A 14,803-nucleotide genomic window follows, 5' to 3' on the forward strand; every position below is an offset into this window, starting at 1 on the left:
TCAGTAAGTGACAGTGCTTTTTCATTAAGACGTCTCTCTTCGGTTCCTCTCATTCCCCCTTGACCTGCCTTAGTTTAGGCTTTTATTATCATTCATGTCCATGGTTCCTACCCAACTCTGGGTCCTTTGGGAAGATGTAGGTTTGCGGGGGGGGGCCTGAAGCTCATAAAACCAAAGGGGGTATGGCTCTTTCAGAAGAAAAATACAAACTGGGGCCCCTGGGTGGCTCAGCTGGTTAAGCATCTGACTTCAGCTCCTGGGTGGCTCAGCTGGTTAAGCATCTGACTTCAAAGCTCAGGTCATGATCTCACGGTTTGTGAGTCCAAGCCCCATGTTGGGCTCTGTGCTGACAGCTCAGAGCCTGGAGCCTGCTTCAGATTCTGTGTCTCTCTCTGTCTCTGCCCCTCCCCAACTTGTGCTCTGTCTCTCTCTCTCAAAAATAAATAAACATCAAAAAAAAATTTTAAAGCTTGGGGCGCCTGGGTGGCTTAGTCAGTTAAGCGTCCGACTTTCGCTTAGGTCATGATCTCGCGGTTCGTGGGTTCGAGCCCCGCGTCGGGCTCTGNTGTCAGCACAGAGCCCAACACAGGGCTCGAAACCAGGAACCGTGAGATCATCATGACCTGAGCTGAAGTCGGGCGCTTAATCAACTGAACCACCCAGGAACCCATGAAATATGTCTTCTTTAAATGAAAAGATACAATAGGGGCGCCTGGGTGGCTTAGTGGTTAAGCGTCCGACTTTCGCTTAGGTCATGATCTCGCGGTTCGTGGGTTCGGGCCCCGTGTCGGACTCTGCTGACTGCCAGCTCAGAGCCTGGAGCCTGCTTCAGTCTGTGACTCCCTCTCTCTCTGACCCTCCCCTGCTCATGCTGTCTCTCTCTCTCTCCTAGAAATAAATAAAAAAAAACATTAAAAAAATTAAAAAAAAAATTTTAAAACAAAATACAAACCTATGAATACACAATTATATATAACCATGGGAACGCACTGTAGGGAGCTTTCAAAGGGCCTTGGAAGGGGCCTGTGTGGATAAGGGTCCCTGAAGCTTCAGCCTCCTGGAGAATTGACCTTTGCCATGCCATCTTAACCCAGAACAAGGTGAAAAACAGCTTCCTCGCACCTCCCCTTCCCTCCCCCCGCCCTCTACCCTGCTTTAGCTCAGAGATGATGGCTTCTTTTCTTATTGAACCCACAGCCATCAGGAAAGGAATTGGATCTTGCCCCACAAGTAAATATATATACCACACTCACATGCTTTTATTTCCAATTTTCCACCACCGCCTGTGGATAGGTAGTATAGCATCAGTTTGGAAATCTGCAGGTCCCAGGGCCTGCTCTGAAAGCTGCTGGATGAACAAAGCAGATGGCACTGCACCAGGTAAAACAGTTCCCGAAGTGCTGGGTGGCTTAGTCAGTTAAGTATCCGACTTTGGCTCAGGCCACGATCTCACGGTTTGTGGGTTCGAGCCCCACATCAGGCTCTGTGCTGACAGCTCAGAGCCTGGAGCCTGTTTCAGATTCTGTGTCTCTTTTCTCTCTCTGCCCCTCCCCTACTCATACTCTGTCTCTCTCTCTGTCTCAAAAATAAACTATTAAAAATTTTTTTTAAAAAAAGATAAATAAATGTTAAAAATTTTTTAAGAAAACAGTTCCATTCCTCTTCCTCAATGAGGGTGAGACATTGTGTCTTATCCAATACTGACTAACTCAACTGAGATTTGGGACTGGGAGGGCTCCCGAGGCAAGAGGAACACCTGCAGTGTGGGTCTTTCCCCCAGCAACAGGGGACCTCAGCCAGTAGGAAGACTGAGCGCTGGGGCACAGCCACCAAGAAACCTCCCGGGATGGCCCCAGGCACTTTCTTTTTTCTTCGTGGAATATGTGAACGACCGTATTTAGTGGATGCTTTCATATTTTTATTCTGTCTCTGTGTTAATTCCTATCCGTAAACTTGACCTTGAAGTGGATCCAAGTGCCTGATACTCCGGGACCTCCAGGGGGCGCTGTGGCCCAACACTCAGCCTGGCCAGGAGCCTTCTGCCTAACGCACCACCTTGAATCTCTTTTCTGTGGTGTTGCACCCCCTTTTGGAGAGAGGGAGAGAGAGAGAGAGAGAGAGTTAGTTTTGATTTTTAAAATACTGTTTGAAGGCCCAGGCCTACAGGGAAAATGCTTTGCTCCTCTGCATCACCTATGATGCTCCAGGTGCTAAAAGCTTTCACCTCGAAGCAAGTACCGCGAATCCGCGCGTTCAGCTCTACCGGCCTTTACAGATGCCGTCCTGGTCTCAGGCTCCGGCCCTGCTACCGCACTGGCCCCACTACAGCATCTTTACAGCCCAGGTCACTCATTCTCGAGTGACACCGAGTGTTCACAAGGCTCTCCCTGCCACACTGTGATGCCCATAAAACACAAGACGTAAATACACACCCGGCATCCAAGAAACAGACCTGCTGGATTGAAAGCAGAGAGACTTATCTCCAACCACAAGGACTGACTCAGAATTTCCTCCCTGGCCTCCCACTTGCTGGCCCAACTGATATCGTCATCACTCAGAGGCCTTGCCCCTTGGTTCAGCGGCTCTAACCCAGAAGACTTTCTCTGGGGCTGCAGGCCCTGGGAAGCCTCAGACACCATCCTGGTTGGTTTTTTTTCTAGTCCATGTGGTTCAGAGTAGAAACCCACACAAGCGAGGAGCCCATCCAAACTGGCCTTAGCGCAGTGCCATTAACTCCCCCTTTCTGCCCCAGGTTAACCCTGGGCACCTATACCCCAACTCTACTTTGGGAAGAGTCTTCTAGAACCATGAAGATCTGCGACAGCCAAGCCTTTCAACCATCATGAAGAGGAATGTGGACCCTGTTGCTTCCAGAGAGGAAAGGGGGGCCAACAGTGAGGGGGCCAGCCGGAAGGAAGGCCTGCTGTGGACAGTGGGAACCTGTGTTTGGGAAAGCGTAAGATCTTGGGTGTCAGGTAAGCAAGGGACTAGCACAGAAAGGGAATGGAGGGAAGGTTGGCAAGGATCATTCAGATCAGGCATCAAAGGGCTTAGAGTGTCCCTAAACCGAGTCCCTAAAATGTCTACACGGGGAGCCACGAACATTTGGAAGTTTCTAAGCAAATGGTGGCAGGAGAATGGAGGGTGATTGGGGTGGACAGCCAGGGGCAGGGAGAGAGCTATGAAGGCCAGCATCAGACAAAGGCGGAGTTATCCTCTGAGCCAGAGTGGAGTCCAGTAGGGGACAAGTAATTTTCATTGCTAAAGGCACTCACTGTGGGCACTGGGGCAGGGAAGAGGACCCAGAGGGGGATCCTTACAATCTGACAAAGAGATGGCTGTGCTCAGAGCAAGGAAAGTATCCGAGATGAACGCCTGGGTCCCCAGCCTGATGGGCATCAGGAGGGGGAGGTGCCGTGGACAGACACGAGGGGTGGGGGGCAGGAGGAAGAGCTGGTTTGTGGAGACCAAGCAGCCCCATCCTCGGCCCAGAGGCAGAGCTACTGCGTTAGGGGCTCTCCATGGAAGTAGGTGCTCCCCTCGTCCCCAGGGAGTTGAGGCTGGCCCTGTCCTCACCAGCTGATATTCAGGACAGGCAGAAGCAGGATGGAGGTCACACTAGGAGATCATGTCCCCAAGACAGCATCTGAGGCTGTGGTAGAGCATCAGCTCTCTGAAGGGCGGAGGGAGAAGTCAGCAAGGCACAGCAGCCTGGAGCACTCATGGGAGCAAGAGAGGCAGAGTGCTCTGGCCATCAGGATGGCTTGGGGGTGGGGGGGAGCCCAGTGCCTCAGGGAGTCAGAGGAGAGAAGAGCAAACAGCAGCAGAGCTGGAAGGGCGCCAGACCACTAGGGTTTAGGAGTGGCTTGCTGGGGGCTGGCAAAGCATCCTTGGGGGCGTGCCCCCGGGACTCTTAGAAACAGGAGAGGCACATGTTTGAGGGGGAGGCAGGGACAAGGAGAGGGTTCTTTTAAGAATGGGGAGGTCTGAGCAGAGGAAAGATGGAGGACCAGATGAAGCCACATCAAGAGGTGCAGAAGATGGGACTTAGTAAAGAGGTCCCTGAGTCCACATGTTTATCAGGGGCGCAAGGAGAGAACAGAATGGATGATAAGCCGGAGGATGGATGAAAACCATGAACAGCTGAGAGAGACGGGCAGGGTCCTGCCGCCGTTCCACGGATCCCCCTCCATGAAGTAGGTAGGCTGTCCGCTGGGAATTTAGAGAGCCAGAGGTAGGTCTGAGGGTCGGAGAGAGGGGTGAAGCAAGTACAGAAAGCTTCGGGGGTTTCTCTGAAGCACTGCTTCTCAAATGTAATGTGTGCATACATCACCTGGGATCTTGTAAAAAAAAAAAAAAGTGGGTTCTGATTCAGCAGACCTGGGCAGAACCTAAGATTCTGTATTTCTAACAAGCTCGCAGGTAGTGCTGCTGCTGCTGCTCCAGGGACCACGCTGGGAGGAGCAGGGATTTAGAGTCAGATAAGGAGATGGAGAAAGAGACTGTAGAAGAATTCATCTTAGGGAGACATCTACCTTTGATCATCTCACCTAGGCTAAAAGCTGACACCTGGAGAAGTCTGGGTGGGAGCCACAGGCCCTGCAGGTGATGGGAAGGGGGACATGGAGCAGGAGGGATGGTAAAGAGACAAGAAGGCAAGAGAGAAGGTAGGGGAGCCCCCCAGGGTGATAGGAGGCCCAGCAGTGCCCCCTGAGACCCCTCATCTAGGTCAGTGTGGATGGCTCACTTAACTGCACACTTGGAGGTCCCCGAAGAGGATGGGAGGAAGCTGGGGCGGGAAAGTGGTATTCCTAGGGGAAGCTGAGAGGGCAAGCAGCAGGCAGAATAGGACACCCCCATGTTCTGCAGGGAAGTACTGGACCCAATCTGGGCTTGTTCAAAGCTTGGCCAGGACACAGCAGGCCAGAGTGTGAGGAGAGGGGCAGAAATGGCTCTGCTCCTGGGAACAAGGGGGAGTTGACTTCTGTGCCAGAAACAAAAAAGAATGGAAATACGCGAAGGAAGACTGGGGAGAAAGGCGAGGTGCGCTGGGCTCTGAGTCCTAACTCTGAGTCCCAAGCGTCTAACTTGGAATCAGAAATCAAGAGGTTTCAGCAAGGCACAGTCTGCAAACGAAAATGCCTTCAGTCTAGGCAACCCAAGGAAGGGGCCTAGGGACAGGGTGTGCAGGGCTGTCTGCGGCCCAGCCTAAGAGAGAGAGGGAGCTTTGAGTCCCGGGCTGAGGTTACACCGAGGTCAGGTTCACCAGGGGGAAATACAAGGAGGGCAGCAGGGGCGAGCAGAGAACGAGAGTAAAAGCTTGGAGGCGTCAGAATGAGCAGCAAGTGCAGGAACGGGACGTCAGCGTGGTACTCGGAGAGGGAGGCGAGGCCAGAAGCCCGAGCTCTGTCCCGCGGCGACCCCGAGGCGGCAGAGGTTTCCGAGGGCGGCGTGGCGCGCTCCTCTGGCTTTGGCCCGGCTCCCTCGAGGCGCAGCCCCGTCTGCCCCCTGCCCGGGCCTCCCGCGGCCCGCTAGTCCCCCCCGCTGTTCCTCCCCGCGGCCTCGGCCAGGCCGCAGCCCCCAGCCCCGGCGACCGACTCGCCAGGATCCGCCCCGCCGCGGCGGCCCGGGCCCAGCCGCTCCTCCCCCGATGATGTCACGTCCCCGGCCGCCCCTCGGCCGGCCGCGCCGCCCCGCCCCCGCCTCCCCCGGCCCCCAGTCCCCTGGGCCCGCCCGCTCCCGCCATCCCTCCTCCCGCCCGCGCTCCCTCCCTTCGACTCCCTCTCCCCCGGGAGCGGCGGCGGCGGCGGCGGCGGCGGCGGCGGCGGGATGGCCCGGGCCCGCGGCCAGGCCCCGGGGAGCGGCGGCCGGCGGCGGCCGCGGCGGGGCGGCGCGGGAACCGGGCCCCGTGGGGAGTCGGCCGGGCTGCTGCTGCTGCTGCTCCAGGTGCTGCCGCCCGGGGCTGCGGCAGGGCCGGGGCGCCGGGGCACGCGGGGCGCCGGCGGCGGCGGCGGCGTCTGCTGGCCCGGCGCTGCCCCTGCCTTTCCCCGGGACGCGCGGCTGCTGCTGCTCCTGCCGCCGCTGCCGCCGCTGTCGCCGCCGCCGCCGCCGAGCTCCGCGCCAGCAGCCTCCGCCTCCCGGATGGTAATCAGCGCCCCGCGCCGGCGCCGCGGGCGGGCGGGAGGTGGGGGCGGTGAGGGGGAAAGGGCGGGCGGCCCCGCGCCCCCGCCTCGCCGGAGGCAGCTCCCGGGGCGCTCGGCTCCCCCCCCCCCTCCGACGACCGCGGCCCTGGGCAGCCGCCAGAGCGCGCCTCTGGGGCGCCTCCGCGCGGACCGGGTGCCGGCTCCGCTCCCGCCCTCCCCGCCCCGCTCGCAGTCCGCCCGCGGGCGCTCAGGCCGCGGGGGAATCCCTCCATCTCCCCGCCCCGCGCCCCGGGAGGGGAGGGGACAGCGCCGGCGCTCGCGGACCCGCTTTCTCCGAGGGAGCGCCCGAGAGGCGAGCGCGCGCTGAGACGCGGGGACTGGGCGCTGCACTCCTGGAGGCGCCCGGTGCCGTCGGGTCGGGCTGAGCCGAGACGCCCGCAGCCGCGGCGGGACCGCATTCCCGGCGGTGGGGGCGCCCACCGACTGCGCGCCCTTATGTTCCCCGCGCAGGACACTCTGCCCCGCGGCGGGCTGAACCTGAAGGAGGAGCCGCTGCTGCCCGCCGGCCTGGGCTCGGTGCGCTCCTGGATGCAGGGCGCGGGCATCCTGGACGCCAGCACCGCGGCGCAGAGGTAAGCGCTCGGACACGACCCAGCGCGCTCGGGTTGGAGTGCTCCGCGCCGCCTTCGCTCAGCCTGCGGTGCTGCTGGGGCGAGGGGTGGGGGGAGCCCCAACTCTGGACAGTCCCAGCAAGCTCTCCTGCCCACCCTGCCCGGAGCTCCTCTGCCTCCTCCTGAGAACGTGGGGCGGGCCGGGGCGGGGCTTCTGCCACCTCTGCCGCGGTCCCGGCTCTGTTCTGATTTCTGACTGTCGCTCAGGGGCCGGGCGGTCCACGGCTCTAGTGTAGAAGGTGTCCTGCTGCCTGCAGTCCCTGGGCCATGCCCCCCAGCCACGGGCCGTCGGGGAACAGCCAACCCCTCCCTCGTGGGCAGTCCCACTACCTCCCCTTGTCCAATTCCGCGGCTCTCTGCCAGGAAAGGCACAAAACCCAGCCCCCTTTCTGCTTTCCCACGCCCCTCAGAGTTGAAGGAGGGGTGTGTGCAAGAGCCAGGAGAGCGGCTGGGGGCTGAAGAGTAGGGAAGAAGCGAGGTGGACAGCCCGATTGGCTTGAGTGATTGGCGCTGGGGCTGGGGCAGGGCGCTCGGACCCCGCCTCTCCTCACAGTGGTTTCCGGGCGGTCCCGGGGAGGCAGCGAGACCCGTGCCGGTCTCCTCTGACGCCTTTGCAGGAGTCTGGGCGGGGGGCCTGGGTGGGGAATGGACTCCCGGATTTGGGAAGGAAGTTTAAAAGGTTTGTCGGCCTGTTCCTCACAACACTTGGACCACGGACTTTCTGTGCCTCTGCTTGCGAGCGGTATGTGTGTGTGTTGGGGGAGGGAGGGGAGATGCTAGCTCTGCTACCAGGAGTTCTCAGCGGTCGGGACTAAGGAGGTGCCCCCTCTGCACATGCCCCGGGCACTTGGGAGCTGGGCTTCCCAGAGGTCTGAGAAGCAGCCTGAAGGGATTCTGATAGGGGCTGCCAGGGCACTGCCCCACCATTCACATCCCCAAGCCTGTTCAGGGGACCCTAACGCCAGCCTCACACACCTTGTTTCATGTGCAAACCGTATCCTGTGTTTCTGTACCCTTGTCGTTTCCTGACTGTCGGAGGGAGCGCTGGGGGGGCCTCTCTGGAGCTCCTCTCTTCAAGAGGAGAGGGTCTTGCCCATGAATTAACTTACATAGCTTTACTCAGGAGATAACTCTATTTCAGGAAAATGGGTAAGTAGAAAACCAAATTCCACCTTTCTAATACAACGACTCTTAGCATTTTAGGGTATTTCCTTCCCATCTTTTTTTCCCATTCACATGTTCACATGTTTTTCCCGCCTGGGCTGTGCATACAGTTCTGTGTCCTGCCTGTTTTTCTATTGGTTCTGGTTTTTCATTTAATTTGAGGTGGTCAGTCTCTTAATGGGGGCTCCTTCTTTTTTCTCCACCATCAGCTGGGGTGAGAGCCCCTTGTGAGAGTGGGTGAAGAGTTTCAGGGGGGCCTCTGGGGTGTAAGGTTCCTATTTCTCTCCCACCTGCCCCTCTGTCCCTGTCTTGAGCCAGCAGATCTGGTGAGGGGGAAGCGTATGCAAAGGAGGTAGTGTGCCTGTAGACTGTGTAGATAAAGACGTGCGGGATGAGGCCCTTTGCCAGGGGATCTGACCAGCAGCAGTGTCGTCTGCACATGATGGGGTCTCGAGTGGCATCGAGGTGTCCAGTCTGAGCCCCCAGGGCCACATTGCTGGGACTCCGAAGGCTTCCCCAGTTTGGCGAGGGGCATTTCTTCAGGCCTGGGCTCCTTATCTGGCAGTCCAGAGACTTCTGGGCCTCAGGACAGAGTTTGGTTGCCCCCAGCCCCATTTGATTGACTCTGGATCACCTCCTTGCATCGGGGAGCAAGCTAAACCTTTCTCCGCATTCTTCCAACAGCGCCCCGCCATCTCCAGTTTGTGTCTTGATCCCCAGTCAGTCCTCTGCTCTGGTCTTTCCCGCCTGAAACTTTTCTCTGTCCCTACCTCCTCCTCTTCAACCTCTGCCCACCCACTTTCTCCCCCTCTCACCTCTGGGAAACGTCCAGGAGCACTTTTCCCCGAGGCTGCTTGGGATCTGACGGTTGTCTTGCCTTTGCCCCACACCCCTTGATGGTCAAGCCTTCTAGATGTTTCCTCCTGTCAGAGGTCAACTTTTAACAATAGCAGTCCCTTGCCCTCCACCTCTTTCCTCCCAGGCTTGAAGGTTAACCTAACTCTGCCCCTCCCCACCCCCCACCATGTACCACCTCAGCCTCCTAGCCCACTGCCCCAGTCCCAGTCTCTCCCCCCTCCCCCCAAAACCATCTGCCACACCCTGGGGGGTGGGCAGAGCGACATTTCCAAAGAACTTGGCTCATGTTCCTCTCCTGAATTAAAAACTTCAGTCACCCCTGCTTCCTCCCAGGTATTCAGCGTGTCCCCCTCTGACCTCAAACTCCCTTCCGAGCCCTTGGCCTGAAACTTGGCATCCAACAACGCCTCCGGAAACAGTTCCCCTGGCCCTGGGATCTGCAGTACCCACTGCATTAAGTCTTACAGTCTCGGGGACCACACCTCACCCCAGCACCTTCTCCATCTGCGCCCTCCCACCCGGACCTCAGGAACGGTTGTTAGTGCTGCCTAAGGATGCTGGCTGCAGACCAGGGTCAGCCCCGCCAGTCTGTGCCTTCCCTTAGGGCAAGGATAGTGGATAGTGCCTTATTCATCCTGACGTCCTCAAGCACCAGGACAGGCTAGAGCAGTCGGGGGGGGGGGGGGGGGGGGGGGCACAGCAAGATCTGCTGAAGGACGCAGGGGTGGATGTTAGAAACGGGGGGGGGGGGAGGGGGCACAGCAAGATCTGCTGAAGGACGCAGGGGTGGATGTTAGAAAGTTCCCAAATCCCTTTCTGCCAGGCTCCCCTCTCCATGTTGATGGTCTCCACCATCTACCTGACCAGGAACCAGGTACAGCGCAGCCCAGTTTTACAGAAGGGAGGGATGGAGGAGAAGGCCCAGAGCCTGCCAAGATCGGTGAGAGAGGCTCTCTGCCAAGAGAAAGGAAGGTCCTGAGCAGAAGAGGGGTGGGGAGAAAAGAGGGGCTCCGTGCCCTTGCCCTGGAGGCAACAGGGGAGGGAAGGGGAGTCCAGCGCAGAGGGCTGGCAGGAACTTCTCAGTGGGGAGCTCCGCGCAAGGCTCCCTGGCAGCTCCTCGACTTCATCTCCAAGCTGCAGATCCGAGCCCCAGCCCGTGTGCCCCGGATGACCCTCCAGACCCTGTTCTCTTGCCGAGGTTCTCGGTCCGGCAGCACCCTGGGGAGACCCCTGTGAGACCCAAACCCGCCCTCCCCCGTGGTCCCAGCGCACAGGCCGGCCCTAGAGGGAAGCCAGCTGGGGCTGCCTTTCCTGTAAGCAGCTGCAGGCCAGCCTCCCTGCTAGGAAATGCTTTTGTTTGCTTTAATAATTAATAGCCGCTCCTCAGCCTGGGACCTGGCAGACAGGCCTGTGGGTGGGTGCGAGGGAGTGAACAGAGAGAAGCAGGGTGGGCAGCCCTATAGATGGAAGGGCGGGCGAGCCGGCCAGGTGAGACCCCCTTCCCTCCCCCACCTCACTGGGGGACCTCTGTGGCTGAGACAACTTCCTGTGGCGGGTGAGCCCAGCCCATCCACAGTGGGAGTGGGGATAGGAAGCAGTGGAATGGGGCGGTGGGGGCAGGGAATATGAAGCAGCCCCACAGCCTCCCCTCCAGCAGACCCCTCTGGACGCTGTTCGGAGCCTCGGGGGCCTCCCTCTGCCCACATTGTCCAGGTGTGTGCGCCCCAATGAGCTGCTGCTTTTATCTTCCTGGTGTGTGGCACAGCTGGGCTCTGGGCGTGTTGGGCCGAGCAGGGCTCAGCCAACAGATCTTGTGCCGGGGCCAGCAACGCCAGGCCCCTCGTGATGGTTATCAGCAGTCTCATGGGCCCCAGGGAGGCGGGGGGCCTGCAGGGAGCAGGGCCAGTGGGACACCTGGAGGAAGAGAGGAGGGCGCAGAGAAAGGAGAGACCTACGTGGTGGTGCCAGGATGGGGAAAAGAAGAGCTGCAATTAGCAGAGACTTTAGGGGAAGCGAGAAAACAGGATGAGATGCAGGAGACAAGCATTTTGTTCCTTCCACCTCCTGGGGGAAGGCAGGTTAAAAGGAGCCTCCCCCCCCCCCCCATTGCAGATGACCTCGGGGCTTGTCCCCAAATCCCCCGCATCCCAGATTCCAAGGTGGATCAGGCCCAAGGCAAAACAAAGCTCAGGACTTAAGGCCATCCAGGTGGGCACGAGTGGGGGCTGGGGAAGGCAGGTGAGGAGGTGCCTCTGAGGGGACCCCAAACTCCAGCCTCGGCCCCTTGTCCTCTGAGGGGTTTGGGAGGCTTGTTTTAAATTGCCCTCATTTATTATAAACATGTAGTCAAGGACATAAGGAGCCCCAGGTGACCTCCTGAGGAGACAGCTGAGACTGTGAGATGCTCTCTGTACTGGAGAGCTGTCGCAGGGTCCAGCCGCTGCCTCCAGAAGGGTGTATCCTGCTCAGCCTGGCCAAGGAGCATCTCCAGGGACCGCCGTGGCCCCAGCAATAGCAGCCAGACAACTCTGCAGCCCCCCGCGTGTCCCCGCACGCATCCCTCATATGCTTTAAAGCACGGGCCACCTGAATGGCCCTGGCTGTGAAGGTCAGATTGTCCTTGGGGTCAGCTTTAACCTAGAGTCCATGCACAGCGCTTAGGAAGCCCATGCACCTCCCTGCCTGCCACAAAGCAGGTGTCCTCAGACCCTAAAGGAGTCACGTGAACCAAAGCTCTCCTGTCCCAGCTACCTTTAACTTCTGGGCTGTTTCAGAACAGAAGATGGGAAGGGGGTGAAGTGGGCTGTTGTGGAAACAGGAGAATGAGCCCTTTCTCCTCCTCCATCTCAGGTCTTTGGCACAAGAGCAAATGCCCCACCACCTCAGCCCACTCCAGAGTTGATAGGAAACCGTTTTGGAACATTTTGTTGAAAATAATCTTTTTAAGAAAGCTAAGAGGTGTGTAATTCTTTCTGGAGCCTCACGAAAGTGATTAATGCAGCTGTTTTCGTCACTCAGCTGCATTTATCTGAAAAAGATGTTTCTGTGGCATGTTTTGTGCACTAATGATGCTAAGTGAACCACATGCCCCTGAGTTATAGGCTCCAGCAGCACATGTAGCAGGTGAGGCAGTTCTTAGGCATATCTGCCAAGATGCACTCAGTCCCATGGGCTGTAATTTTATTGGCTTCCAGCATGCCGCAGGCCTCTGCATAGCTGGTAGTTGGCACACCACCCTTATCCCCTCCGCACCCTGACCGTCATCTGCTTCCTGAGACCTCCGCAGTTGCCCAGAGCCATAGCTTGCACACCAGACCCGAAGTACCATAGAAATGCTGCCCCGGGACCCCTCAGCCAATGGCCGAAGTTGGTGGATAACTACCCCGGCTCCCTCCTCCAGCCCTCTGGCAGAGAACTCTGAAGCACCTGTTCTATACTGTTTCCAGAGCCTGAGCTGCTGTTGGCCACAGCAGTAACTTGTTGATGCTGCACCTTTTACAGAGTGCTTTGCTCTCTCTGCCTCATTCCCCAGCCTGGCCAAGCATTTCCCGGAATCACTGTTTGCATTTGAAGCCTTGCCTCTCCAGCCTTCAGGGACGCTACTCCTGCTTCCCTTCTTTCTTCTAGATAAAGGATTCATAGCAGCAGACACACCTGCAGGTTTCTCCCCACATCCTGGTGGCGGTCTTGGGCAACCCCACTTTGGAGACCACAGGATCAGAGACTTTGGCCTTCATCCACAGCTTTCAGTCTCTAAGCCAGTAAGAGAGCAGACAGTAGCCCCCACGCATCTGCACCCAGCAGGGGCTCTGGACCTCTCTGCACCTTCCCCCCCCCCCCCCCCCCCCCCCCCCCCCCCGTCTATTTTCTGAGTTGTTTGAGCAAATCTCTCTTTTCTTTCTTTGTGTTCTTTAATCTTGGCTTGTTTCCTCATTACAAGAGCATCAGCTCTTCCCAAGGGGGAAAAGAACAAGAGTCTCTCCTTACCCCTCCCAACCCTCTCCCTTGGGGGCTTACACTCCCACTTCGCCACTTCGGGGTGTTGATTGGTCACCTCCTGCAAGTTGGGGGTGGAGGTGCATGGGAACCGGGAGAAGGAAGGATAGTGCAGACCTACCTCGCGATCTTGCTGATGTGCTGACCCTTGTGTCATTGTCTGCCTCTTGTTCAGAGGAAATACCAGAATGCCTTTCAAGTACAACTTTTTCTATTTCACCTTGACCCTCTCACATGTCCAGCCAGAGCATGAACAGGGTAAACCACAGACCAGAAGCGAGCCCTGGGTGCGCCCAGTAGGGGTCTGGCTCACTCTGCAGCTGGCTGGAGCTGTTCCTCCTATCTTTTTGTCCTTGGTCTTGATAGTAATCCTGTCCAGAGCTGTAAACTGTAAACTTGGTCTTGATAGTCACCTGTCCCATTGTTTTGCCTGGATGTCTGTGAGCCTGGGAGGATGCGGGTGCCTCAGACCCGCTGAGCGAGGTGGGGAAGGGACGACAATGCTGGGCTGCCTCCAGAATGGAACTGAGCCAACCCCCTCTTTGGGGTAGGGCACAGGCGTGCGAGGCCTGTACAGCCCCTCTGTGTGGCCCAGCCGGCAGCACTGGATACTGGTACACAGGCCCCAGGCAGGGGCCAGAGTTACCTACTCCCTTTTCTCTCCCTGGGTTTCCTGACCTCTTTCCCCAGGAATCCCCTCTTGGATGGAGGGCAGCCCTGTGAAGGGAATTTGGCTTGGGACTTGGGCCAGACTTCCCAGGTCGGGTCCTGAGAAGACTGGCAGGAGCTGGCTGGCAGCTTGGACCCAGGACTGACTGATATTTGCCAAGAGCGATGGATGAGAGAGGAGACTCCTGCCAGCGTCATTGATTTACTCTTGGCCTGGGAGTGCAGGGGTGTCCGTGAAGAAAGGGTACATTGAGTGGTCTAGGGGACTGTGCTATTGGTCGGCATCCACCCCTTGTCTGCTAAGGCCCCTCTTCTTGGACCCTCCGTGGCTGCTGCCTGAGAGCCTGTAGGCACCTTCCCCAGGCTAGCAGACAGAATACAGGGCACAGTGCCTTGGGAGGGCTCCACAAGCCCACCCCCTTCCGCCTTTTCTCCCCTTAGGTGGTCCTGGAACCTGACCCTGGGAGCACCTCCTCTCCGCGCCACCCCCCCCCCCCCAAGCTGGTCCTGAGGCCGGAGGGAGGAGTCAGGGTTGCCGCCTCATTAGCATATGCATCAACAGTAATCAAGGACCTGCTGTGATCAAAGCTCTTTGGGCTTCCCTGCCTCTTGGCAAATGGGAAGCTGGAGGGTCAAGGCCAGGACTTGAAAGGACTGTTGCCTGAAAGGGAGGGGAGGAGCAGGCTGAGGAGGTGGGAAGCTGGAGGGAGAACATCCCGGGCAGAAAGGGACAAAGAAGAACCCTTGGTGAGGAAGAGAAGGTGTGGGTGGCTCTCCTCCAACTCCTTGATGGAGACAAACAAGACCCAGTACTTATGCCCCTGAAGTCACCATTTCACATGGACCAGTGAAGCTCCCAATAGGCTTAAGAAGGTGGGACAATTGTCCTTTTATTGCATTTGTATTTACTATAATACGTATGAGTAGGGGCGCCTGGCTGCCTCAGTCAGTTAAGCGTCCAGCTCTTGATTTTGGTTCAGGTCATGATCTCACGGTTCCTGGGCTCCGTGCTGACAGCACAGAGCCTGCTTGGGATTCTTTCTTTCCCTCCGTCTCTGCCCCTCCCCTCCTTGCATATGCTTGTATGCGCAGTGCCCTCGCTCCCTCTCAAAATAAAGAAACATTAAAACAACAACAACAACCCTGAATATGTATGATAAAACAACAACAACAACCCTGAATATGTATGAGTAAAAACACGACAAGCCTCTCAAGCCAGGATATCCCAGATGTTATGGTTTTGCATGAAGCAGAGTAAGAGCAACTCCATTTAAATTCACATGAAGAACAATATTAAGTAGT

At 57.8% G+C, this 14,803-nt stretch overlaps 1 protein-coding gene across 3 annotated transcripts in view; it reads left to right on the forward strand.

Moving 5' to 3' along the window:
• Nucleotides 1-6,123: 6,123 nt before the first annotated feature.
• The window catches only part of EBF4 (EBF family member 4), a 60,919-nt gene continuing 52,239 nt past the window's right edge, over nt 6,124-14,803 (forward strand). For 2 of the 3 annotated variants that reach the window (XM_039224940.1, XM_039224956.1), the window contains exon 1: nt 6,639-6,775. In XM_039224940.1, the coding sequence (XP_039080871.1) occupies nt 6,639-6,775 (137 nt within the window). Of the gene's footprint in view, nt 6,145-6,638; nt 6,776-14,803 lie in introns of those variants that run through there. The other variant, XM_039224948.1, reaches the window with a different exon arrangement.

Source organism: Hyaena hyaena, unplaced genomic scaffold, assembly GCF_003009895.1.
Source record: "Hyaena hyaena isolate Hyena2069 unplaced genomic scaffold, ASM300989v1 scaffold_16, whole genome shotgun sequence".
NCBI lineage: Eukaryota > Metazoa > Chordata > Mammalia > Carnivora > Hyaenidae > Hyaena > Hyaena hyaena.